Source organism: Serinus canaria, chromosome W (assembly GCF_022539315.1).
Source record: "Serinus canaria isolate serCan28SL12 chromosome W, serCan2020, whole genome shotgun sequence".
Lineage (NCBI taxonomy): Eukaryota > Metazoa > Chordata > Aves > Passeriformes > Fringillidae > Serinus > Serinus canaria.
The window spans coordinates 13,510,760-13,538,432 of NC_066342.1; the positions used below are offsets into that span (position 1 = coordinate 13,510,760).

Consider the following 27,673-nt stretch of genomic DNA (forward strand, 5'->3'; position numbering starts at 1 on the left):
AAGGTTGTCTAAATTCTATTATCTGGTGTCCATGTTCCAATTCAGTGATTGCTTTGCCCATCTAACACAGTGAGTTCTGATGAGACTTGGTAACCTAGTTACTTATTCTGTTCTGCCAAGACAACTAAAATTTTGTCTTGATATATATTGCAGGAGATTCAGTCTAAAGGAGAAAGCTGCAGTCACAATCCTGGGCCAGGCAGCAAGTAAATACCACAGAAGGTTAATAAAATCAGTTTTCAGTTAGGACCAAAAAGCCTTGCACAACTGAATGTTGAAAGACTAGGACAAATGTTCTATACAAAACCAGAAACTTGGTGGAAATAAAGTGTGTGTGTAGAGGAGAACGGAGATTTCTTTGTTTTTAAATATAGTCCTGAAGGGCAAAGAGTGCTAAAATGTAATAGAAAAAGGATATAGAGAAAGGAGGTAATTTCATTCATGAAATCAGCCAACTCTCCATTATCTAAGGTAACAGGAAAGCAAAGAGATGTCTAATGCAGACTTTGCTATCAAGATCGAAATTGCTCCAAAACATTGCATTCTACACTAGAAGAGTTTATTATTCGTGTGAACTTGCATATAGAAGCCCTGACATCTCTGTGTCTCTACCAAAGCCTCGTGAAGTTGAGAGAGGTATGACTGTACAGTGGGTTGTTTCTGAGCAAAATGGCTCCAAGCATTGAGACAGAACTGGAACAGAATTGACAAGTTCTTTCCACAACCCCAGTTTATTGAGAAGAATAAGAAACATACCAAGATATAGTCAATAGTCAGCCCAGGCTCAGAACTAATGAAGCCAATATTGAGTAAGAGGTGATACTAATGCTCTGCACTGCACCCTAGAGGGCTTCCACTTTTGAAAACTTCTGTGCAGAGGTGGTTCAAGTGTTAAAGGTAATAACTTAGTTAATGTTTTTGAGGTGTTCTGCTTATGGATCAGACTTGCTTCTGGAGGCAGTATAGTCATGTTCACAAGGCCTGAGCTACTAACACTCAATTTTAAAATGGTTGAGTTAACTGCAACTGAAGAAACAAAGAGCTGTCTGGGATAACTGAAGTGAGCATATTGGAGAAGTAGTGGGTTTATGGGAAAAGACTTTACACATTTCAACTGATTCTTTTCCCCCATGAGGGAGTATTTTGTGGAGGTAGATTAAATCTGTCTCTGCAGTTTACAAATCATCAGTATCAATTTATGCTCTGTAGGACAAATTCTGACCCCAGCTATATCTCCATGAGAAAAGTAACTTCCAATATTGCTTTCCAGCAGAAATTTAAACTGATTGGTTTATCAATGCTGTGCAACAAAATAGAACGTGTTACAGTTGTGCTGACTCCGCAAGGCAAATAATATGAACATGGGAATAGCTATTCACAATCAGTTATTGCTCTACAAAGTTTATTTTGAAGCAGATAAAAATGACTAAAATGTAAGTACTAATAATATTAAAGAGTTACTATTAATTTTTATACATAAAGACCACTCAGAATATAAACATCCAATTTCCTTCTAAATTTTGTCAAACATTTATGCAATAACAGTTATCACTCGTTGAATGAGATTTAATCAAATTTTAATTGTCATAATTTAATTTAATCAAATGCCCTTTCTTCATGAGATACTCAAAGACATTTATCTTCTATAACAATAACTATTCCATATTTTTAAAGTTCAATTTTGGACAACCAAAAGAATTCTGAAATACATATTTGTAACACTACAAATCTATTCAGTGTACTTGTCACAGATCTTTCATTCTCTTGATCATTTTGTCTTGTTTTACCTGAATTCAGTTTTACAGTATCCTTTGAGAAATATTATCATTTATTTTTAACCCAGATGTCCTCAATGAATTGTTTAGAAAGATTACCAGATCTCTTGAGTGGATGTAATGAACCTAGAATCCCTTAAAGCATATAATTACTGTGAAAGTTTTCCATAATTTACTTTACTCCACATATAAGAATTTCAACAGCCACTGGAGCTTATATGTACTACTTACATTCAAAAGCTTCATCACTGTCATTGTCTTCATCAGAACTGATTTCAGCATATTTTGGTTTCTCATTAACTGTGCTACGTTTGCGCTTGTTCATTTTCACACGTTCACAAAGTGGCATGGTGGATTCAATTTCTGCCAGGAGATCAGGAGGTAATTCCTTTAACACTGACTGATCTATGCTACCTATTAGTGAAGAGTAAGAAGAACAAATGTGAACCTGAAGATAATAATAAAGGCTCAACACTACAGTCCTTTCTCAGGAACTGCTTAAAGTATATCCTCTAATAAATATTAGCACAATGAGATATACTTGTATGTATTTGACAGCCCTTTCTAAAGTTGCATTTATTGTCCACACTGCAAGTAGAAATTAACACAATACATTGAGTACACATCTCCTTCAATAAAATATTTTGTTAGGCATATAAACAAATTCAAATTGGTGAATTTCCTTTGTAAAAAGACATTCTTGCTCTATTTCCACAAAATTTAGTCTTATTTTGGTTCATTCTCTGAATTCAGCAGGTTTTATAACAGTGTATGTAATTTAAGGATTCATTATGCCTAATTAACAGTTCTGTTTATTCCCATTCAATTGTTTAGTGCACACAAGACAGTAATCTTCCTATTTCCAGCAGTTAGAGACAATCTGCGGCAGAATCTGTGGGGTCTTATCCCTAAATACAGACAAAATCATTGACATTTCAATCTCTGCTCCAGATTTTTTTTCTTACCTCTTGTTAGTAGTTTTATAATGCAACCCAAATTTTTGCTTCATTTTGCTACAAAGCATAATTGAAATATTTTCATTTAATATAGAAAAACAGCAAGGTGAAACACATCGGGTTTCTTTTCCACAGAGGTAAATACTTATATATCATCACATGCTTCTCAGCACATTTTGAAACTATGATTAGGCCCATATGGTCACTATAAAGGAATTTACAGTCAAAATATTTTACAAGTGACACAAGAAAACCAAATTAATTCAAAAGTATTTCTTGGGGGTTTGTTTGATATCTTTATTTATCAAAGAACCTATTGCACAGATTTCAAGATTATTGGACTAAACTGTTAACCTTTTTCCAACACTGAACAAATGCCTTTGTCATAAGTGCCTTTCTCTCCTTCCCAAGAAATAGAGAGAAAATCACCTGCCAGTTTGCTATACACACACACAAATTCTCCAAGAAATCATCTTCTGGATGATAATTCACTTTTTAATTACATTAACTATATCACTAACATAACTTTCTAAAATTTATTTCAATTTTTAGATAAATATTCCATCTTCTAATCCAAGTTAAGTTCCTCCCCCACTTTAAACAACTTAAACTGGAATTAGAAGAGCCTGAATAAGAGAAACTAGTTTCCAGCAATAAAATGTTTTTAAAGTCTCATATATTACTGGTTTCACATCTCTCTACAATGAAACTAATGATCAGAACATTATTTTTCTCAAATTCTCAGGTATATTCATCAAGTCATCCCATTTAAATGCATTTTAAAAAGGATTTAACTTAAAATATTGGAGTTTTCAAACTGAGGTAGGAAAAGTTATTTGAGTATAGCAAAAGTTGTTCCTGCTTCCCCCATGCTGTAATCACTCATTTATTTGCTTTTAATTTCCATCCTTTGATAGTCACCACCTGACAAAGTTCTAAAATCCATAATATTGCTTTTAAAAATGCTAGAAAACATTTCACAGTGTTGTTTACTATGGTGCTTTGAAATTATTAGTCTTCGTGGACTGGGCACTAGATTGAAGGTTGTCAGAAATAAGACAACATGGACAGATCAGTTCCTCTGTGCACATCAGCAGCTGACTGGATGCCAGCCAGGTCTAATCTGGATACTGTGCAGCCATGTCTGAGCAGTGGTATCCCTACATTAATACTCTTTGCATGCCTATGCAATGTCTGAAGAGAGTTAGCATACATTCAACTTCAGACTACAGGAAAATTCGCACATACATGTTCAAGACAATTTCTACAGGTGAAATTGCTAGAGGGCCTCAGATCCTGGGTTATTTTAACACAGATGCTCCATGAACTGTTGGTAATTTCATTGAAATCAGGGGGACAATACACAAGAGCATAAAGACTATAGGAAATCTGGCCAAATATACTGCAAAAACCAGCTGCAAGGAAAGGAACGAAATTTGCGTTATGATTCATACAGATGCTTAAATGCTAGATGGGCTAGATGTACTTACACTAGCAGGAGTATTTTTCTACAAATATATCTTTAAGCCTCTCCTAGTCTACAGTGAAAAGTAATTTAAAACCAGAATAATTAGTAAGACAGATTGCTTGGAAAGGAAATAAGAAAAGGAAACAAATCAGTAATGGATTGTATACTGATCTTTGCAAGAGTTCCATAACCAAATTCTAATTCAATTCAATTCAATATCAAATTCAGTTTTAAAACTATGCCTGAATGTTTAATTATGTAATTTTAAGACTGTGAACATTTTGAGGAACTGTTTGAACAGAATTCATTCTTATTTTCCTTATACTGTGCACAAAGAACATATCAGTAAGACTAAAAAATTATATATTTTAAGAAAACCCAAAAAACCCACTCACCAAAACAAGAAGTAAAAAATCACAAGCTACTACTTTCATACCTCCAAGGAATATCTATTCTTGCTTTCTTTATTGATTTTGTTCTGGAGGTAGAACACTACTCAGTCTTTAAAAATAAGTCCATTACAAGAGTGTTAATTATACATAAATGAAAAATAAAAATGCAAGTACATAAATGAAAAATAAAAATGCAAGTACTGTAAATATTTGGAAAAATAACTTTATTTCCTTTTCAAAAGTTGTAAGTATTCTATATTCTCCAATATAATTTAAACTAATGCTTAAACTGTACTTTCTCCTGTTACAGATATTTCAGATGACAATATAAGCTTCCCCCTTTTCTTTTATTAGGGAATATGAAAAGCTTTCTGGAATAAAGAAGGGAATAGCAGAAAAGAGAACAATAAATTATTGCAAAGACCGCAATAATCTATCTATAAAGTGTTTTTGTCACATTGCTCCCTGGGATGAGTCTGCTGAATGCCCAGTTTCCTTAGCTGCTGAGGATTGTAAATAACCAAATCTAAAAAGTGTTTTACTCATGCAGTACACAGGAGTTGAGCATGACTGCACATGTATGAACAATTCTGATATACATGGAAAAGAACTCCCTGTCCTTTCTGAAGAATTTCAGGGATACTATATACTGTGAAACTTCAGTCAAAATTTTAAAAATATTTTACTTTATTACTTATGTTATTTTGAGTCAGGGCAAACCAATCTTCACTAGAAACATCTTACTAAATTCAATTTTTATAGCTCCATATTTTATAATAAATGTACTATTTGTAAAGAGTAATAGAGAAATACTTAAGGTATCCAGTTTACCATAAGAATCCAGTCACATGGCAACAAACATTAGGTTATAAACCCCATACTAAGGTCTTTTCAGTTTACAGGATATTTTTCAAAAACATTTGAAAGACAATAGAACACAAAACCATTTGAAGGCATCTACAAAAACATGTATGATCAACTTAAGTTTTTCAATTTGTTTAATAAGTTTGTGAAGAGCTGGTACCTACTTTCCTGTTACTCTACTTTCTGAAAAATTTTCCTTGTCAACAGAACAACTCAAATTTTTGCAATGTGCGTGATCAGCATATCTGGTATGCCTGAAATGGACCATAGGCATCAGTGTTCTTCAGACATCACTTCAGTATACTCTCAAAGCTGCTGCTAGTATTAAAAGAAACAAACAAAACCCACAAAGAATGCCATCACAACCAAATCTTTGTTCCACTGTAAGGAATCACAATGCTGATAAACTCCACATTAGTGAAACTGAAGGATGAATCAGAGTAGCTGTAAGAACAGTTCATATTGATGAACCACATACATCAACAACCACTTCTTCACTGCTTTTCTAAACCTATGTAATGCTGTTCATGACTTAGTAGTTGCTTGCTGAAGGAAGAACATATGCTTGGTTTTATTTGATTGCAATTATAAAAAGATTTCTTCGAGAAGATATTCTAGAATCTTGCTTGTTGCTCACCAAGCAATCCTTGACAAAATATAATACAGCTAAAAACCAGCCAGAGAAACTCAGCTGAAAATGAGATCTGTAAACCTCCCAAATTCTATTTTAATCTGGGAAGCTTTTCAAAGGGTTTTGCCATGTACAGTGAAAAGAGTTCTATAAATGTCTAGTGGATATTGTATTTTCATTTGTCCTAGGTTACAATATAAAAATGTGTTCTATTCCCATCCTCAAGAGCTGCTGAAACCAGGAGGGGCATTGGTTTTTTTCCTTATCTCCTGTTAATGGGCCCATCAGTGTCTACCTCTCTCATGTATGACTAGGTTACTCTCTAACTCTTTCAAGTCATTTTGGGTCATCATTATAACTACACTGATAAAATGTCCCATGTCAGACATATATACAGGAAGGAAAGCAGTTTCTTTCTGGATTAGCTCAACAAACCTTCGAACTCTGCTAAATCAAATAAAATATACTCTTACATATAACAAGAGTGCCACCTTTTTGTTGTTGGATAGCCATATCATTGTAATTACAACAGCACAGACTCACAGCTTAATTCTATTACAACCACTTAAGCAGATAAGGTTCTATTTTATATTAAGAACTAAAAGCAAAAAGAGGGGATAAAAGTACTTCTCTGCTTTATATAGATGTTTGGAAAATAAACACTTTAAAACCAGTTCAGTACTGTTACAGTATAGCACTCAGGCAGTACAGTGCAAAAGGCCACATGACTACCTGTGACTGATGAATAGCTTACTGGTTAAAGCTAAAATTTTCAGCTATCCCTTAGTGTGAAAATTTAATTTCATCATTTCCATTATGCTCTCCCTTAAAATGTTCTATTACATCTTTACATCTCAGTCTGTGGTGATCAGAGTCCCCTGCTCACCAGCATCACACTACTCCAAATAATTATGTGCCCTGGAGAGTTTTAAGAACAGAAGGGGAAACACAGGGAAAACACTATCCTTTTATCAAAATGGAATTTAAAGCATGAGGAAAGTACATCTGCTCATAAGACAGAAGTTACACTTTTATCTCAATACCATATCATCAGCTAAAACACACCATCAAGATGAATACTGATGAAAATAATCTGAGTAGTCATGCATTGACTTTTCTCTTTCCCATTCTCTGCCTTAAGGTTTGTGGAAGGTGTGGAAAGTATGGCAGGAGCATCCCCTGGCAGGAGGGAGAAAAGTACTGTTTGGAAGTATGTCCTATATAATTTCATAGAATCTGCTTGAACACATCTTTCAAAATAATTTTTCCTCATCTACCCTAACACTGACACAAAGGGAAAGCTCTAAGCCTCGAGATAAGCAAAAGGAGAGGTTCAAGCTCTCTGGTTATATTCCAGTCATTAGCTCTGACTTTAAGAAATGGGACACAGTTAGGTTGGTGGGTCAGAGAAGAATCTGGACACAGAAACTGAATAATTCTATGATGTAGGAGATGTCATCATTACCCATGGCTAAGCAGCATAGATTCAAAAAGGATTTTTCAATTGCACAAAGTACTCTTAGAAGAAAGAAAATTTTGACAGCGGGAAGAGATTTCCAAAGAGCACCCTGAAGGATCCAAAGATCAAGGAATATACCTAATAGATATTCTCCAAAGATGCCAAGAAGCATGAGAACTCACTTTACAGCGACATTAATGATGTCCTCAAGCTGATTTCTGCAGCAACTATAGCCACAAGTTATTTTATTCTTTATTGCTTTTCCTTGGCTTCTCATCTTTATAAAAATTGATAAAAGAAGGCTAGAATAGTTTTGCAAGATACTTCACAAAAAATATAGTATAGGAATGTGTCCCCTGTTGACGGAGTGACAAAATTATTCTTTGTCCCCTTAAAAAGGAAAAATCCCAGAAGTTCCTCTCCTCAGTTAGGTGAAAAGGCATCTCACAGGCCTGGGGGACTACACCTCAAACTTAAGGATAGCTAATTGGACAGGAGCCAAAAAGTCCTGCCTGAGCAATTTACTAGAAAAAGAAGAGAACAAAGAAACTAATCACTTCTGTGAGGTGTTTTACCAGGGGCAGGAGGGCCTCTTGCACCTAGCTTGGTTTTTCTCTGTAAAGAGCTTGTTATTTTGCCTTTTATTAAAACCTTTTTGTTTCCAACACTGCCACAGAAGCCATCCTGCTAATTTTATGCCTTCTAAGGTAGCTGAGCTATCTTGGGTGTGAAATAATCTCCAAGAGCTTATGAGACCTGGCTCGAGGAGAGTCCTATTTCAATACAGCAGTACTCAGAATAAAATGGAGCAAGATCAACAATTTAAGTAAATGCAGTGCTGCACAAAGAACCTCACTTTTATCAATCTACTATTAGTGCTTGTAATCTGGAATTTATGACATGCATTTTCCCAACCGTGTATTCTGATTAGTTTAAAAACTGAGCCGTGGGGCCTCATCTAAGAAAAAAGATCTTCATTAAATACAGTCAAATCAAACCTTAAGTTTTCTTCTCATCAAACTCCTATATAATCATTATAATTCAACCAAGATCTTTGCAGAGAACAAGCAAAACAAATTTCATTATTTATACCTGTTTTGTGACTATAGGCACATAATCTGCTTTTACCTTGCTCTATTATGGAAGGATTCTCATACTTTATCACTGAAAATATCACATGAAGGTACTCTTGTTTTACTTCTTCAAAGTAACTTAATTACATTAACAACAAGAACAAAATATTGCTGATATTTTAGCTTTTAATATAAAATACTACAGGAAATACTCAAAAGATAATTAAACAATAAGCATATTTAAGTAACCTTTATTTGATGCAAACAACAATTTGGTAATTTGAAGAACAATAAAGGTCTCATCTTTTTCTTTTCTGTTCATTGGTAATATTACCATGAAGCAAAAATAAATTGCAAATTTCAAGTAAATAGTCTAAAGTAAATAGTTTAAATTTTCCTACACAGAAACAGCCACTTAAAATGGTTGAAAATGTCGAGCAACAGAAAAGTTCCTTTACCAGAAGCAAATGTGAGGGTTTCCCTTATTCATATTTTGCCAAATTTACCCTTTGTCTAGAAGAAAATTCAAACAAAAAATTTTGATCACATTTCCCGGCACATATGCCAAGAAATAACATCCATATTTAGATACTTACTTATGTACATGAACAAGTCAACACTGCATATTGTAATATAAAACAAATTGCTGGCCCACATTTTTATGTATTGCACTGCATTGTTGCAAAAATAAATTATGCAAAATAGCTTCAGCTTTCCCCAAAAATAAGAGGAACCTGATCAATCACCCATACGCATGAACCAAAGGCAGTTTCAGACTTTCAATACATTGCTCTGACAAATTAGGCAATAAATTTCTATCACTTACATGTACCAAAATAATTTTTCAAAAGTGAACTAGTTAAACAACGCACTCCTAAATCTGCAAACAAAACAAAATATTTCAGATGAACCAAAGAATAATGAAATTATTATATTTGGTAAAGTTTGGTCAAGCTGCTAAGAAGTAGATGTGCAAGAAGTAAATTTCACTCTTAGTATCAAGAGAAGACTTAAGAACTGTGAGAGCAAGAATCAAAATATTTACCTTAGTGGCAAAGACAAAAATAGGAAATAATTAAAGCAACTTCCAGGCAAAGCAGTGTGCTGAAAATGTCCCCTATTGTATTGGTAACAGATCAACACAAGAAAGGACTCCGGTGTGCAACTGCTGAATTCCTTCTGTCTACCTGATATCAGTTTATCCAACATCTACCAATAGTAGCTTATTGTCATGGTTTGACACTGGCGCAATGCCAATGCACCCATGAAAATATATTTTTCTCAAATGAGTGCTGTGAGATGAGACCAGAAACAGAGCAGAGCAGGCTCAAGCTTAGAAATAAAGAAAAAAACTTTATTAACCTACAACTATAACAAAAGGAACACACAGAATTCAAAACGAAAACCTTCCAAAACATTCCTCCTCCCCCCACCCAATTTCCAACACAGCACAGCGAGACAAAACCTGAGATTCTCAATTCAGTTACTACCCCTCAGATCACCAACTCTCAGTCCATCACCACCCCTCAGATAATCAATTCTCAGTTCATCAAGGGAGGAGCCTCTCTTGTACCATAGTCTTCCCCAGGAAACACAGTTGAAACCTCTTGTGTTTCCATGTCACACGTGTGTCATGGTTTGAGCCTGGCGCAATGCCAGTGCTCTTATGAGAATACTTCTTTCTTTGGTATCTACTGTGAGATGTGATCAGAGACAGAGTAGAGCAGGCTCTAACTTAACATTGAAAGAAAAAAAAACTTTATTAACTTAAAACTACAAGGAAAAACACACAGAACACAGGATGAAAACTTTCTACATTTCCTCCTCCTCTGCCTCACTAAATTTCTTAATTCTGTTACTACCCTCTAAATCATCGTTCTCAGTCTATCACTACTCTTTAGATAATCAATTCTCAATTTTTCGAGAAGAGAGGAGTGTCTCTTGCACTACAGACTTCCCCAGGAAATAGTCAAAACTTCTCGTGTTTCCGTGTAACGTGTGGCACTGCCCAGAGAACATTTTGCCATCAAGACTTCTTCTTTCTTCCGTGTCCAGTGCTCTCACCACTGCACATGGACCAGAGCTGCTTCTAGGGTTTTTCTCTTTAAGGATGCTTTGTCCAGTTCTAAAAAAGAGCAGTCTTTCTCTTTTTGGGACACCTGTCCCCCCTAAATTTCACTCTTTGGGGCTCAGGGGTTTCTTGAACAGAGATCATCTTCTTCTTCTTTTTCTTCGAAGACGGAGGGCACCACTACCACCCTCCTCACCCGTCATCTCTGTTCACACACTTTCACATCACCGCACTCTCTTGGCTCTGAGCTATTGCCTCTCCTTAGAATGCAGTCTCTGTGTCACAGGAACTCAAGGGTTCTGTCATGGCTATCCAAGAAAAGTCCAGCCAAAGGCTACTCCATCATCTCCTCCCACTTAGGATTCTTCTCAACTTCTCTCCATCTCATCAACTTCAGGAGGAATCAGCATTTGCAAGGTTTCTATCATCTCAAGAAGGGTTAAAAGTCCCAGGCTCTGCTGGTTTGGTTCATGAATTCCCACGGCTGGCTGCCCTGCTGGGCACCGCCCCCCCCCCCCCCCGCCCCTTTCTCTTTCACACCAGCCGTGCTATCACAGGCACAGGCTGCTTTCTCTCTCTCTCTCTCTCCTTGGGGGGGGGGAATGGCTGCCTGAAGCCCTCGCAGTGCAGTGCTTCTCTACCCTTCGGCCCAGGCTTGGCTTACCTCCCTCCAGCTGCAGCTGCATGGCTCCTCTCCACCCCCCCACCCCCCCCCCCGCCCAGCTCGGAGCCGGGCAGGGGAGGGTCTGCTCTCTTCCAAGACCGGAACCTAAAAGGAATTTCCCCTGGGAGTTCACAGCTTTTAACCCCCTGTGTTCTCAGAGGCGTATCCATGCCCTCAGTGGACAAACCAGGTGCCAATATTAAAATCTGAACACCGATTGGCGTGACCACACCATCACAAAAAAACTTCATTTCTTCTCAAACCACGACAACGTGGCACCGCCCAGAGAAAATCTGCCATTTGACATCTTCCTTCCTTCCATGTACAGTGCTCTCACCACTGTTCATGGACCAAAACTGCTCATAGGTTCCCCCTTTAAGGATGCTTTTCCAAGTACCAAGAAAAGCAACAATTTCTCACTTTCGGGACAGAGGTCCCCCCCATTTTCACATCCCCTAGGGCGGAGGGTCTCAACAACAGAGATCTTCCCTGAAGACAGAGAGCACCACCACACCCTCCTCATCGTTTTCTGTTCTCTCCACTCCTGCACTTGGCATCACTGCAGCAGGTCACTCTCTTGGCTCAAGCCATTGACTCCCCCTAAATGCAGTCTCTGTGTTACAGGAAGTTGGTTCTGTCTATGGCTATGCAAGAAAAGTCCAGCCAAAGGCCACTCCATCTCCTCCCACCTAGGATTCTTCCCCATCTTCTTCTGACATCCTTCACTTGCTCAGACCTTCACCACACTTGCTCATTTCCTTCTATTTCATGTCTGTCTCTCTTCTAGGAGGGCTAATGTTCCACAAAGTTTTCATTGTCCAAGAAAAGGGTTAAAATCTCGGGCTCTGCTTGCCCAGGACTCCAGGCAGCCGGGCACCTTCTTGACACACCCCCCCCCTTCTCCTTCTCGGCTGTGCTGCCAACACATGATATCAAATTTCAAGGTGGCACAAGCACAGGCATAGTCTCTCTTCCCTCTCTCTCTCTCTCTCCTGGGGGCGCCTGCCGGATGCCTCTCAGTGTTCCTCCACTCCTCTGTCCTGCAGGGGCTCCGGCCTACCTCAGCCCAGGCCACATGGCTTCCCCTCCCCCTCCCAGCCTGCAGCTGGGCAGGGGAAGGTCTGACCTCTTTCACTGACCGGAATCAAGAGAGAGTTCCCCTGGGCGTTCTCTGCTTTTTAACCCCCTGGGTTCTCAGAGGCATATCCATGTCTTCAGTGGCCACACCAGGTGCCAATATTCAAATCTGACCACTGACTGGTTTAGACCACAACTTCCCGAAAAACTCACTTCCTTATCAACCCAGGACATTTATCCAACATCTACTTCTGAAAAACTGACATCAAAGCCAAAGGCCCCAGAGAGTATGTAAAATGCCCACACATCCCAGCACACTTTTTGGAATAGAAGAGATGCACCATACTTGAAAAAATCCCTGCAAGTGGGAACAATCCATGCTAGAAAACCAAGATCTTCCCAGACTATTGGGTTTAACTGATGTTATTTACATATATATATATATATATATATACATACACACATATATATATATGTATTTACACCTCAAATATTTTCAAACCATGAACCTATTCATTCTAGAAAGGAGAGAAAAGAATAAAGGTAAGTGAACATAGAGTATATTAAAATGGATCCTCTGAAAACCCAACATATCTTTAAATAGTTCTAATGTCACAAGGAACAGCCAGCTTCTCTTCTAGACTAGTTAAGTTGAAAAGAGGTAGTCACCAATTCCTCAGAAAAGAGGAAAATCAGGAAAATTATATAATTCTCACGAAAGTGATGTTTATTCTACAAATTCAGTTAAATTTAGAGTTTAAGGGAAGCTTTAAAGACTTCAGCTGTAAACCACTAAATATATCCTTTACTTCTCTGAAATGTGGCATAATTTACTAGAGGACTTCAGAGAAAGTTTTAACAAGCTTAATCCATGTGGTAGTATATGCACATGCAAGATGCCCAGTGAGTTATTCCTCTGGCCCTCCCAAATGCAAATTCAGTTGCTACCAGGAACTCTAAGAGTGATTCCAAATTTCAGATTTGTGGAATTAGGACATTCCGAATGGTTTTCTTTAGAAAAGGAGAATCTGTATTAAACAATCTTAGTTCCAGGAAATATGCTTTTATTCCAGCTATTTCCTAGCAGCACAGCTGCTTGCCACACTGATTTCAGTAAGTACAACAGTATGACTCTTTCAGCATCAAGAGATAGTTATTTTGGAAATAAATTTGAGTTGAACTCAAGTTTTCTTGATGAGTTAATATCCATAAGAGATTTTTCTCAAAGTTTTGTCAATTTTGTCTTTGTAGAAGTCCTATAGATGAAGGATTTAAGCAAATGTTTAAAATTTATTTACACTCCTTTTTTGTCTAGTTTTCAGCTGCACCAAAAGGTATTGGTGAGTAGCTCAGCTGTGCTGTCCAGAGGACTGTAAGAAGCATCAGAAGTTTGCTCACTGAGCCTTTTTTTGTCACTCCTGCCTAAAAGATGAAGCCTAACTAGTTATTCTGCTTCACAAGTGAGACTTTTCAGCAGTACTAGAACTCAAAGATGGACCATCACATTACACAAATGCCATGGAACTATGCACTGCTACAGCCTGCCACTGACTACAAATTATAGTTATTATAGGCTCTGAAAAAGTAACCTGGAATTAAAAAAACCCCAAACACACAAGCATAGAGCACAGAAATATGTAAAAGCATTGTTTCAACCCTGGGACATAAAGATTATTAAGCAGCAGTAAATTTTTTAGCTACACTTGTAAAAATATGAAGAGGACTTCTGAAGAAATGGCAAATCTTCACTCATATTTCAGATTATAGCAGCAGAAAGCACAGAGACTTGTAGTGATCAATGAAAACATGTGTTTAAAGTTCTGCACTGCACAGATAATTAAATCCTAGAATAACAATCTACATTAAGAAGTAGCATTCAGCATTATATTCTGCAGTGAAATTATAGCTTTTTTTTTTTTTTAATAACGAAGCCTTTTCAGGTAATATTTGAAGACTCAAAAGGTGTTTCTGCACAATTCTTAAAAACACTCATTTGTCCTAGAACTAAAATATGCAATTACATATGTAGTGCTTATTTTAGAAAGCTAATCCTTTAAATATATTATAAGCCAACTCAGACATCTCCTTACCACACTTAAATTCTTCTCTCATTCTCTGTAGATGTGTCTACCCAGACCGTAGTAAAGCCTTGACACTGTCTCCCACAGCATTTTCCTGGAAAAGCTGGCAGCCCATGGGTTGAACAGGTGCTCTCTTCACTGGGCTAGGAACTGTCTGGATGGTCAGGCCCAGGGAGTGGTGGAGAATGGAGCTACATCCAGTTGGCAGCCAGTCACCAGTGGAGTTCCCCAAAGCTCAGTATGGGGACCAGCCTTTTTAATATCTTCATTGATGACCTGGACAAGGGGATCAAGTGCAACCTCAGCGAGTTTACAGAGGGCACCACCGAGTGGGAATGTTGATCTGCTGGAGGGCAGGAAGGCTCTGCAGAGGGATCTGGACAGGCTGGAGCAATGGGACAAGGCCAATTGTATGAGGTTCAACAAGGCCAAGTGCCAGGTCCCACATTTGAGTCACACAACCCCCTGCAACACTACAGGCTTGGGAAACAGTGGCTGGAAAGCTGCCCACAGGAAAAGGACCTGGGGGGGCTGAGTGACAGCAGCTGAACATGAGCCAGTGTGTGCCTAGGTGGGCAAGAAGGCCAATGGCATTCTGGCTTGGATCAGAAATGGTGTGACCAGCAGGACCAGGGCAGTGATTGTCCCTCTGAACTCGGCACTGGTGAGGCCACACCTCGAGTGCTGTGTCCAGTTCTGGGCCCCTCACTGCAAGAAAGACATTGCAGTGCTGGAGCGAGTCCAGAGAAGGGCAATGGAGCTGGGTCTGGAGCACAAGAAGTGGCTGAGGGAGCTGGGGGTGTTTAGCCTGGAGAACAGGATGCTCAGGGGGGACCTTCTTACTCTCTACAACTCCCTGAAAGGAGGGTGGAGCCAGGTGGGGGTCAGGCTCTTCTCCCAGAGAACAAGCAATAGGACAAGAGGAAATGGCCTCAAGTTGGTCTAGGGAAGGTTTAGATTGGCTATTTGGAAAAATTTCTTCACAGAAAGTGTTATCAAGCACTGGAAAAGGCTCCCCAGGGCAGTGGTAGAGTCACCATCCCTGGAGGCATTTAAAAGACATGTAGATGTAGATCCTGAGGACATGGTTTAGTGGTGGACCTGGCAGTGATGGGTCAATGGTTGGACTTGATGATCTTAGAGCCCTTTTCTAACCTAAATGATCTTATGAACTGTAAAACCAGTAACATGTTTAATCTCAAGATAGTTGATCAGTATAGCTATAAGTAGCAGACAAGGTATTTGTTGAAGCTCTGAAATGAAAGCATAGCAAACATGACCTCTTCATTGCAGGCACAAACTTGAAGGGAGAAGTTTAATGCATTCCTCAACAACATACATTTACATTAAAACCAGGATAAAAGGCATTCACAGATGTTAAAACCGGAAGCAAAAAAAAAGTGCTATAATTCATTCTGACCTGCAAAAAACAGGTCATAAAAATTCAGCATAAGACCTGTTAACAAAAGTACTGTGAAAAAACTTCTATAAACTTCCTCTGAGCTAGAGTGCATCTTTGAGAAAAACGTTCAAAGATCAGCAGAGTTTAAAAAATGTTGCTTCTTTCTTGCAAATGCCAAAAGGGACTGTTTGGATGGTTCAATCTTAACGATCACATACTACAGTTTTCCCAGTCATATAATAGCCTAACGAACTTTCAAACCTGTATATAAAATTTGCTTAAAATGCTACTTTTTTTTTTTACAGTAGAACGCAAGGCTTATCCATGTGCACAATAACAGGATGATTTTAAAATTTAAAGTTTACTGAAAAAATGTAACAAGTTATATAGACTTTCAGTATACGTAGCATTAATTTTAGCTTAAAATAAGTTGATTTTACTGAGTTTTATAATCAATGGGCATTAGTCCCTTAAGACAGAAAAACTATCTAAATGGTTTCTGAACTAATCTTAGTTTAAACTGGATTTCAGATAAATCACAGCAATGATGTTGTATGTGACAAAGCCAGAAGAACACATTTTCTTGGGGAAGGATGAGAAAGGAGAAACAAAGGACAAGAAATACATGGAGGTGAAAGAAGGAAAGATAAAGTAAAATATACTAAGCTACATGGAATAGGAGGGATGCAAGAAGAAATGGAATAATGATGCAAAAAGGCAATCCTAGAAAAGATTTGCTAAAAACTATTAAGAAATATATGATGAACTAAATAAAGAATGTTTATGAAAATTACATCTTCTAGTGTAGTGAAAAAGTTATAAGTAAAAATGGCATGGAGTAAAACTGGATGCTATTTCTCTCAATTGGACTGAGGACATTGTGGAAATTACATGAATATTTTCTATATCAGTTACTGACAAATAGACCTTGGCTTATTAAGAGATATCTTTATGAATTATGAGCCCTAAATTATGAACACTGGAATTTGCTTAATTGTATCCTAGAAAGTAGGCTACCAGTAAGTTGGGCAAAAAAATGTAAAACTAAAAATACACATGGAAAATCTGAAGTTCAGAAACTTTCTCCAAAATCTGCATGAATGAACACTCAAAACCAGATTTGTAAGAGAAACATAGCTATCCTTTCCATGAAACTTATTTCTAGTATCATTGTAAGAATCTTTTTCTAGATACAATAGCAAAGAGACTGATATCAGATTCAAACTTTTTTTTCCCTGGAAACTATGTCCCAAGTTATTTCAAAATATATAAGAAATATATGACTTCATAAAACACAAAATACACAAAAACACTGCAGAAAAGCTATAAACCTGAATTTAAAATGAATGCATTGCTCATGTGTGACACTGCTAGTAGAGTCATGCCAACTGGATTAGAGTCAATAAAACCTTTATGCATTACTAAAATATACTATATAAAAAACCACATACAATACAGACTACAAAAAGCCTACTTCAGAAACATTTTAGAAAGGATACATACACTGCATATAGCTCAGAGGGCTCTAAATTTACCAGTTTTCTGCACATAGAATTGTGTGATTTCAAAGTCTATCCTTAGGAGCTGAACTCCATCAGAAAGTTTTCCATATGCCTTATAATGAACATAAAACTTTCATCTGAAATCTTTAGATTAAGCTGACAGCAAGGATGTCACATTTTTCTGTCTGACTCTAGATACCTATTATTGTTAGAACTGAAAACTTTGCCTGTTCTGAATATCAAAAAGGGACAGTGGAAATGTTCATATTTCCAGGATAAAGAGAAAATATTTAACAAGAAGGCTGACATTTTGCAAATAAGCAATATTCATGCTGAATTGTTAAGTCTTTAAGGGTCAATACAATCAAGTTAGTAGAGACCAGATATAGCAAAATAAATTCATCATACAAATATCAACTCAGTACACATGCACATAAACTTAGCTATACATTCACAAAGATGTCTAAATCAGTTCTTATCAGATAAATGTTGTAAGAAAACATTTTATTCTCAAATTAATGAGCAATGATATACCTGGAACTGCATTCATAAATAATCCTGTATACAGTTAAAATCCTCTCCTCTGACACTTTATCTGCCTATTGAGACATGACAGCTCTATAAACCTAACTACATAAGAAATCTAAATGCTCTAAATGCTAAACAATAAAAAAGAACCCTGACCAGTTAGTAACATTGATTTCACAATATGAAATTATCTACTTCAGTTTGAAACCAAAGGAACTAAAATTATAGCACCAAGAATAAAAAAGCGTTAAATCTGCAGAAGAGACAATCAAATATCAAACCTATGATCTGTTATGAATAAATTCCTGTTTATATGACCAATTTGATAATGCCAGTCTACTGTTTACATTTCTTTCCTCCTTCTGCATCCACTGGACCATAAGAGACAACACTATCTGAATTCTCCTAAAGATAGAATTTTTTAATAATCTTATTGTCACACAGCCTAAAGTATGGAGGCTTCCCAACAGAGCTGTATTTATAGTATAAGAGGCAGATGGGGCTTTGTAACTGCCTTCTTATCTCATAATGTAAAAATATCCCTTAGAAAAAACACATTTCATTTCCAAATAAAAACATAAAGGAATCTTAGGGCTTGTATACATAGTATTTCACAACACTTCAGCTAAAACATTTTAGTTACAGTAGTACCATTCCCTTATACAGACACACCTAATCATTCATATCATAGTTATGTTTAACTAGATAAATTACCAGATTAAACTCATGTAACTGAAATACATTTTAGGACTATGTAAGTGTTCCCACATTAGGAACTTGCATTGGAATAAACAAATCATTTTAGTTATAGTGTAACAAGATTTCCAATAACCAGAATCCCATAGACAAATTTCACTTTGTTTCCCAAAATCACCAAATAAGCAAGAGTATAAACTATCAAACATTTGTGTTTAATTTCTAACCATAGGACTAGCAAATCGAAAAGAACAGGCGTATACAAGATATAATGCAATTAACATTAAAAAAGACAACTTACCTTTATTAGATTTGGATGACTTGTTCTTGCTAGGTTTAAAACAAGAGCCCCTTGATTTATCTTCTCTATCCTTAATAAATTTCTGCACATCATCCAGTGAAAGTTTTTGAAGGACAACTATAGGCTTAGCTCCTTTATTTAGATCTTCAACTAGCCCAATCTTCTCTACTTTGTCCTGTTCACCTTTAAGTTCAGTTTTTCTTGATTCCTGAGTGACATTGACATCTTTATCACGCTTGATTTTTGGAATGACAAAATTTTTCAATGCACCAGATCTTGCCCCCAACAAATAACTGGGAAACTCTGCTTTACTGTCAGCATGTGCTTTATTACTATTTACTTTACTCTTGTTACCATCTGTCCTTTGTTCATCCTTGCTGTTTTGTGATTTAAAGCCAGGTTTATCAGGTCTTGATTTATTAGAATCTCCTCTACCTTCTTGTTTAATGCGAGGGCTGTCAGGTCTTGATTTCTGATCCCCAGAAGAAAACCTTTCCCTTGATTCACCAGACTCATGTCTATGTTTCCTTGCAAATTTCTCGGGTTTTGAACCATCAGATTTAATACCATGTTTAGAATCATGTTCATTTTTGTTTGAGGATCTCAAATATTCAGGTCTTCTGACCTTGGATGTATCTCCTCTGTATCTCTCTGACTCCTCCTTGTCCTCTGATCTTTGTTTGAGGCTATCATGGTCACGCCTTGGTGTATCAGAAACCGAGCGCCCATCAGGCCTCAGTTTTGTTGGATCGGGTCTACTTTCAGATTTTATCCTTGAAGGATCAGATTTTACATCTATTTTATGCCTAGATATTTCTATTTTCTTATCTGATAATGGTTTACTTGAGTCCCTTCTGTTATCATGTCTATGTTTTGGCATTTCAGGCCTGCCTTCATTCTTCTGTTTTGGTGTTTCAGGCCTCTGCCTTATTTCCTGTTTGCCATTATTTTGTTTTCCCTCATTGTGTTTCATCTCCATTTGCCTGCTCTGGTTTTGTTTGGATTCTGTTTGTCTGTTCTCATTTTGTTTCACTTCCATTTGTCTGCTTTCATGCTTGCTTTCATGTTTAGCTTCTACCTGTTTCTTCTCATTCTGTTTACTTTCCAACTGCCTGCTCACATTTTGCTGAAATTCCATTTGTCTGTTTTCATTTTGCTGGATTTCTGTCTTTTGACCCCCAAAGTCTGACATTTTCCTAAAAATCTCAGGATGGTTTTCAGGTTTAAATTTAAGAACTCCAACAGTGTCTTCTTGGGGAACACACACAAATACATCATTATACTGCTTAATTTCTTCAGGTTTCTTGATGATGTCCAAATCTTGAGTTACTGCTGCCTGAGAGTCTGCTCTTCCTGCTTGCTGCAGATCAATACTAACCATCAGCGCTGGCCTTGCCCCATTTCCTGCAGAACCTGTCTCCTGAGAAGCTGCTCTATTTCCTCCAGTAGCACCTCCAACTTCCTGTGGTTTGTTTTCTTGTTTTCGCTTCTTCAGAGGCTTATCTACAAATTAAAAGAGAAAAATCACAGATGCTATATATTAGAAAGAGGCAAATGTCCCAGCAAAAATGGCCATTCCCCTCCACCCCCACCAATTAATGCTCCTCCACATGTATGTGCACACAAACAACAAAACCCATTGAATTTAAAAGCAAGAACAGAACTTCTCTAATACTTTTTAATGTGTTCGTTATCAATCTACCACATATGCCAATTAATCATTAAAAAACATCTTCAAAACATATGAAATCAGTTCCCCTACAATTCCCAAGAGAACCACCTAATAAAGAAGCTGCAATAATGGCCAGAAAATATCATTTACAGATGAAGCAAGTTTTGAGGAATGCTACTATAAAAGATTCTCCTTTGCAGATTACACCTGGTTCATTACACATGAACTGTGCAAGGATCTGCAATGATTAGGAGACAGAGCTTCTCCCTACTTGATTCAGTTGGGCTTTGCATATATTGTAGCCAAGGAACACATGAACAATGAACAAAAATTATTAAAATAAGTCCAACACTCCATGCTTCTCTTTGAAACAAGGAATATACCAAGAGTTGGAGTCTATACCATAGCACATATGAATAAGTGGGGGGCCACTACATACTTAAAAGCTTCAGTATTTTCCCCTTGCAACCATAATGCTTTTCATGGATGAAATAAAAAAATCAGTGATAATTTTATATAGTGTCAAGAACTTGACTCTACAATAATCCTTTCAGTTTACAGTTTAAAAAAAAATCATTAAATGTAGAATACAGAAAAATAGAAAGTGAGCCAAGTACCCCCTACTGTAATTTGGTAGAATTCATAGAAATGAGAAGCACATGAAAATGTCTATTCATTTAAAATACAACCTATTTATATTACCAACATGATACTCTAAACCTAAATTAATTTCTACCATGAAACTCAAAAGCCCTACCTGCACTAAGGCTTATATTCTCATTTTGTAGTTTGTCAATAAAATATTTTCTCTGTAATCAGAGAATATAATTTTAAGTCTAAGTAATGACCAAACACAGGCTGAAAATTCTATCAAAATGTCTAGACCACAAATACAATATAAGAAAAAATAACTTATTTTGTGCTTAGATTTATGGTGCCTTTTCACCAGATGCAATGAGCCAGATCTCCTTTTGGGAGCAGGGGAAAAGTAAGGAAGATGAAATCAAGGAAGAAGGAATTAAACTCTTAACAAAATTAACCCAAACCTCTCAAATTGTAAACCAGAATCATAACTATGACTTCTAATTTCTCTATACTTGTAGAAGATTCTGATTCAGAAGAATTAAAATTTTTAAAGATCATCTCCAAAATTAACATTAGAACACAGTAACAAGTAGTAATATAGTCAACTCCAGTGATGTGAACAGGTTTGTGGGTTTTTTCTGTCATTTTAATTCTCAAATCTATTTGTATATCTCTAACTTCCTAAAACTCCAAAATTAAACACACAGAAACTGGTCAACTGCAAATAAGGAGCTTTTCAAAGTAGGAACACTTGCTAACTTTATGATAGACATATGAACCAAAATAAATTTGATTAATTGAAAGTGCAGCTTTTTAGCATGGTGGTTTTTCCTTTTTCTGTCCAACAACAACAAAAACTGTTGGATTCATATGAGAGCTTATATAGATCAACTTCCTTACACTACTTATTAAAACAAATGTGGGGTTTTTTTGAAACCTTCATACAATGACAAAAAATATTTTTCTCCCTGTGACTAAGAGGGCTTTGACCTCACTGAGCTTCATAGCAGGTCTTAGGAATGACCATGAAGTAGAAGCTTCCAAAATGAGAGATTTCAAATTTGATTTTTTTTTTTAACACATGTATATTAATATACATACATACACACACATATCACTATCTTATTTCCCAATTAAAACTGTTGAAATTTTGAAACACAAATTGAGAAACTTGTGTTCTTATGAAAAAGTCAGTCAGCTTTTTCATTTTAATACAGAAATGTCAGTCACACTGAAAAAGTCCTGTACAGCTCTGATGGTGGATCTAGCTTTTAAGACAATACTGTTACCAGTTATCCCTGTCCCTTTAACTGAGGTTATCACCTGTAGCAGAAGGGAACACACATTCACATTTCTACAAGTGTGTTTCATTGTCTAGTGCATCAGATTATAGCACTAGTGAAGACAGTTTGCATTAACCTAACCAGACTGAACAAGCCAGCTAAGAACCAAGCAAAGGTTTTCTTCTGCTACCCCTACTATAGGAGCAAGGCAAATGGTAAGGAGATGTGATGCCTTAAACTGGTGTAGCTAGATCAACAACAACTCACCTTTCAGAGTCCTCATGCTGAGGGCTCTAAGATTAACCAAAACTATTCAAGTATGACCAATTTTCTCTCTTGAACTTCCATGGGCTCAAAATGCTGCTGTTCACCATCATCCAAAATGTCAAATTGTAAGTTGAGAACATATAAATAGATGATTGCATCATAATTTGTAACATTCCCTCTAAATACAGAGCTCATTTGATGCACCTTCTTTGCTTCTCTTGACAACTTGGTACTGATGTTTAATAAGTTATAACCACAACCTGTTGATATCTTATCTGAGAAGAAAGGAGTGCCTTCAATGTTTTCTTTTACTAAATGTCAAAGTGATTGCAGATGGAGTTACACATTATTCACAGATTTCTTGATATTTCCAGTGCAACTTGAGGGTGGTCCTCAGAACTAGACTTAATGACAGTTTTGCCTCTATGAGAGTTCTGGACCTAGGACAAAAAAGCCAACCCAAGTATATTAAAAAAAGCAAGTTTGCAGACAAAACAAAACGAGGAGGACGTATTGACTCCCTTGAAGGCAGAGAGGCCCTGCAGAGAGACCCAGACAAATGAAGGGGCTGGGCAATCATCAACCATATGAAGTTCAATAAGGGCAAGCACTGGATTCTGCACCTGGGATGGGACAACCCCAGATGTAAGGACAGACTGGGGAATGAGAGGCCTGGAGAGGAGCTGCAGGAACGGACCTGAGGGTCCTGGTTGATGGCCAGTTGAACATGAATCAGCAGTGCCCTGGCAGCCAGGAGGGCCAACCATGTCCTTGAGTACATCAGGCACAGCACCACAAGCCAGTCGAGGGAGGGGATTGTCCTGCCCTGCTCTGCACTGGTGTGGCCTCACCTTGACTACTGGGGGCAGTTTTGGGCACCACAGTATAAGGAAGACATGCTATTGGAGAGTGTCCAAAGGAGGGCACAAGGATGGTGAAGGGCCTGAGGGGAAGCCATATGAGGAGCATCTGAGGTCACTTGGCTCGTTCAGCCTGAAGAAGAAGAGATTGAGGGAAAACCTCACCAGGGTCTGCAGCTTCCTCCCAAGGGGCAGCAGAAATGCAGGCGCTGAGCTCTGCTCTCTGGTGACTAATGACAAGACCCAAGGGAACAGCTGGAACTGTGTATGGGGAGGTTTAGGTTGGATATCAGGAAAAGGTTCTTCACACAGAGGGTGGTCAGGCACTGAACAGGCTCCCCAGGGAAGTGATCACAGCCCCAAGGCTGCCAGAGCACAAGAAGCATTTGGACAACACTCTCAGGAAATGGGTGGGATTGCTAGGGTGTCCTGTGCAGGGCCAAGAGTTGGACTTGATGATTCTTGTGGGTCCCTTCCAGCTCAGGATATTCTAGGAAAATATCAGGTTGAACTAGTACATTAAAGGTAGGATGAGTACATAGTACCACTATCTTCACTGAGCATAATGGAAAAACTCCACTGAATGGGCACAAATACTTTTTTGTTTGCCATCATAGCTGCAGAAATATGAAAGGTGAAAACACCATTGGGCTTTATCGAATTCTGAACTCACTTTGAAGTATATGAGAATAATCAATAGAGTATCAGAGAAGTGAGGAGAGTAATTAACCTCTGAAAACAGATGTCTTCAAGTCTTCTCTTTTACAATCAAGTATATCCAAGTTTGCATAAATCTGTCTTGTTAAGGCATGAGTCCCAAGACCCCATAGGGTCTTAATGAACAGATGAACTTAGGAACTTTACAATATCCATTCAAATATTGTTCATAATCTTCAAGACGTCAGTATCCAAGCTTCATTCCATAGATGACAGAATTTATTATCAGGATCTAGGAGTTTGCAAAAATATCAGACTAACATTTTTCTTTCAAATCCTGCAGATCGAGGTTCAGAGCTTGCCACAGTTCTGAACAGGTAGGCTCTCATGCTCTTGAGACCAATTAAGTGTGATCAGGATCTTTTTGCTTCACTCTTTACAGCAAATTTTGTAATAGACGGAATATGTAGTAAGCCACAGAAGAGCTTTCTGACTATATTATAGATCAGGTATCCAAGTTTGTTGTTCTCAGATTCTTTTCTTTTTAAAAATATTATTTACTCCTTCCCCTTCCCTGCCTCCCAAGAACACAGATACATCAAAAATGTATCTACATTTTGTTCAATTACTTGAACAAATTTATGACTGTTCAGAGTACAGTCTGATCCCAGTTGTTCTCCTATGTGTGCATTGGTTTGTCTTGGCAAATTTGCATGGACATTCTCTTTACATTGCAACATGCTTGCCAAAAGGCAGTACTTTGGTACTCAGAGCAAGATGATAAACTACCTAATTCTAAAAAATAGCAGAGATGTTCTGTCAAATTAAATGGGTCACTGTGGTGCAAGAAACAAAATATTACAGGAACCACAAGTTTGAAATGGATTTCCAAGCAGTTGTGTCTCACCTCTCCTGTTATGAACAGTATTCCTGGAGACAGGTTGTGGCCTTCATCTTTGGAAATATCTGCATGTCAAAACAATGAGTACTTTCAGATTTAGAAATTAATTACTGCAGAACCTCTGTGCAAAAACACATTGCACTGGAATAACCACAGATACCTTTGAATATATTTCTGATGAAACTGCAAGTCAATTGTGATTTGCAGCATATCCATGCTGAAAATGGATGTACTTGGAAGCTGAGCAAGTATTAGGGACAGTAGCTGGATGAGGGGAGCTGTATTAAAGATATATCTGCATTTTTCCATTTAATCCGAAATCTTTCCAAAGCAGCAGCCAGAACACCACTAGTGCTGAAGTCTTCATTGTTACTGCTTTCTTGCAAACACGATGATTGTCTTAAGTCTCAGATTAAACTTTCTCAGCAAATTAGTATAATAGGATGATAGCCTAAAAACCTCTAGAACTGCATGTCCTAGCAGATGGAAATGGGTGTTGTGTAAATACTTGTGAAAAGGTAACAAGCCTAAATAAGAGCCACATGCATGGTTGCTGAGCTTCATTTTAGCAGAATGGTAACACTCTGCTCTATTATTATTGTTTGGTAAACTTTAAAATCCAGAGATTTCTGATTTATCTCTAAGACACAACATATAAATTACCACTTCCCCATTTACACCTTGTAAGGAATTCAGTTAGAGACTTCATATGCAAGATGAATAAATGTGAATGTACTCCTCTTCAGAACCACAAAGATTGATCCTCTAAAGCTGAATTCTGTGTGAACCATTTTAATGACTCCAGTAAAAAGTTTTGCATAACAACTAAGAGTGTAATATTTTAAAGCTCTAACACTCTTCAGAGATTATTGGGATATGCCTCTACTCATTTAAAATACCGATTATTTACATTATTTAAATCAGCAGTGAATAAATTTATCCCAAATATACCAGTCCTAAGCAGTTATTACTTATTGTCAAACCTTCAATTTTTGAACATCAAAGACAAGTCATCCAGAGGCCAATTATGAGCTTATTTTATTTAAGCTAACAGTAAAGACTAAGAATTTTCAACAAATTACACATAATCATATGCCTAAATAACAAATTATGTTTACTGGGGCTTGCACTCTGCTGCCAGAGGAATGGAGAAAAATGCTTTGGCAATGTCAATAGTGGTATACTACTTCACTGCCTTGGACTCTAGCTCGTACTGGAGCTCCAACATGTCAGGCACAGCAGTGCTCAGTGGTGGAGCCACTTCATTCAAGGCACAATAGTCCACATTTAATTTCCATTCTCCTTCAGATTTATGCACAGGCCAAATGGGACTGTTGAAGGGTGAGTGGGTTTTGCTGACCACCCCTTGGCTCTCCAGCTCTCAGATCATCTTCCATCCAGGGGGAGGAACCAAGCATTCCTACCTGGATATAATCTGAGGTTTTGGAACACCACAGGCAGCCTTACCTACTGGATTCCCAGAACACAAGAGCTACAGAACCACCACTGGGCATTCAGAGGAAGACCAGACCCTTCTACAGCATCACCACTTCAACAGAACCACATCTATGACTTCAACAGGACTGCAGCCACTATTTAATCGGACTGCTACCACCACCCGGACTAAAAGGGTGTCAGGTTGTATCCTGACTCTGACAGTTTAAGCCAGTGTTTTCTGCCTTTGTTTTAATTTTCCTATTATAGTTCTGACTTAGAGTCTCCCACTGGTTTGTTTTCAGACTAACACATATTTTGGCGCCCAATGTGTGGCGGTCCAGAGAGAAGTCAGAATTACAATTTTGTATTAACAGAAACCTTATCACCATAATGCTCAACATGTTTACATGGGTATTGTACCTTGCTCTCTATATTTTCCCACACATGGGGTACTATTTGCCAGCCGTGACACTCCATTTGAGACCAGGGACTGGTAAGAAAATTGCTTTATTGGTTTATTATGTCTATTGCATGATAACCTCCAAGGCAATGAACATAATTCGGAATATATACTCAATTTTGTTTGCCTGTCCTAGTCTGGGCTGCTATGTCTGGGGCCTCCTCAATAATCGCACCCATCCCCAAGGGGGAAGAGTAGACAATGGTTTCTTCCAGCCTTTCAGGCCAGACACAGCACTCTTTGAAAATACTGAGTTCCTTCTGGATATCAAGGATGGCATAATCTTTGTGTTAGTTTTGCTTTGTCTTCTCTTTATGGCCTGCACTGTGCACACCAAGCTTGGTGTCAGGACAGTGCTTGGTATGGTACATCTTCAGGAAGAGAAGGAGAAAAAAAGCAAAGCAATAGGCACTATGTCTATGTGAACCATCACTAAGTCAGAAGGACAGCTCACGCCCATAGCAGTTGTCCCCATTCAGAAAAAGAAATTGAAGAGTAAATCAGTCCGCATAGTGACTGATGAAGAAGCGACTGGACCTTTGCACCCAATAGAGGAGACAGAGCTGGAAATCATCACTTGCTCTCTATCCCTGGGTGAGCTGTGTGACCTG

General features: G+C 37.7%; 1 protein-coding gene across 6 annotated transcripts in view; it reads right to left on the minus strand.

The window, feature by feature from the left end:
- LOC103824654 (nipped-B-like protein) overlaps positions 1–27,673 on the minus strand; it is a 176,156-nt gene that overhangs the window by 48,412 nt on the left and 100,071 nt on the right. For all 6 annotated transcript variants that reach the window (XM_050986312.1, XM_050986310.1, XM_050986311.1 and 3 more), the window contains 2 exons: positions 18,941–20,443; positions 2,007–2,189 (listed from right to left, as the gene is read on the minus strand). In XM_050986312.1, coding sequence (XP_050842269.1) covers positions 2,007–2,189; positions 18,941–20,443 — 1,686 coding nt within the window. The remainder of the gene's footprint in view (positions 1–2,006; positions 2,190–18,940; positions 20,444–27,673) is intronic.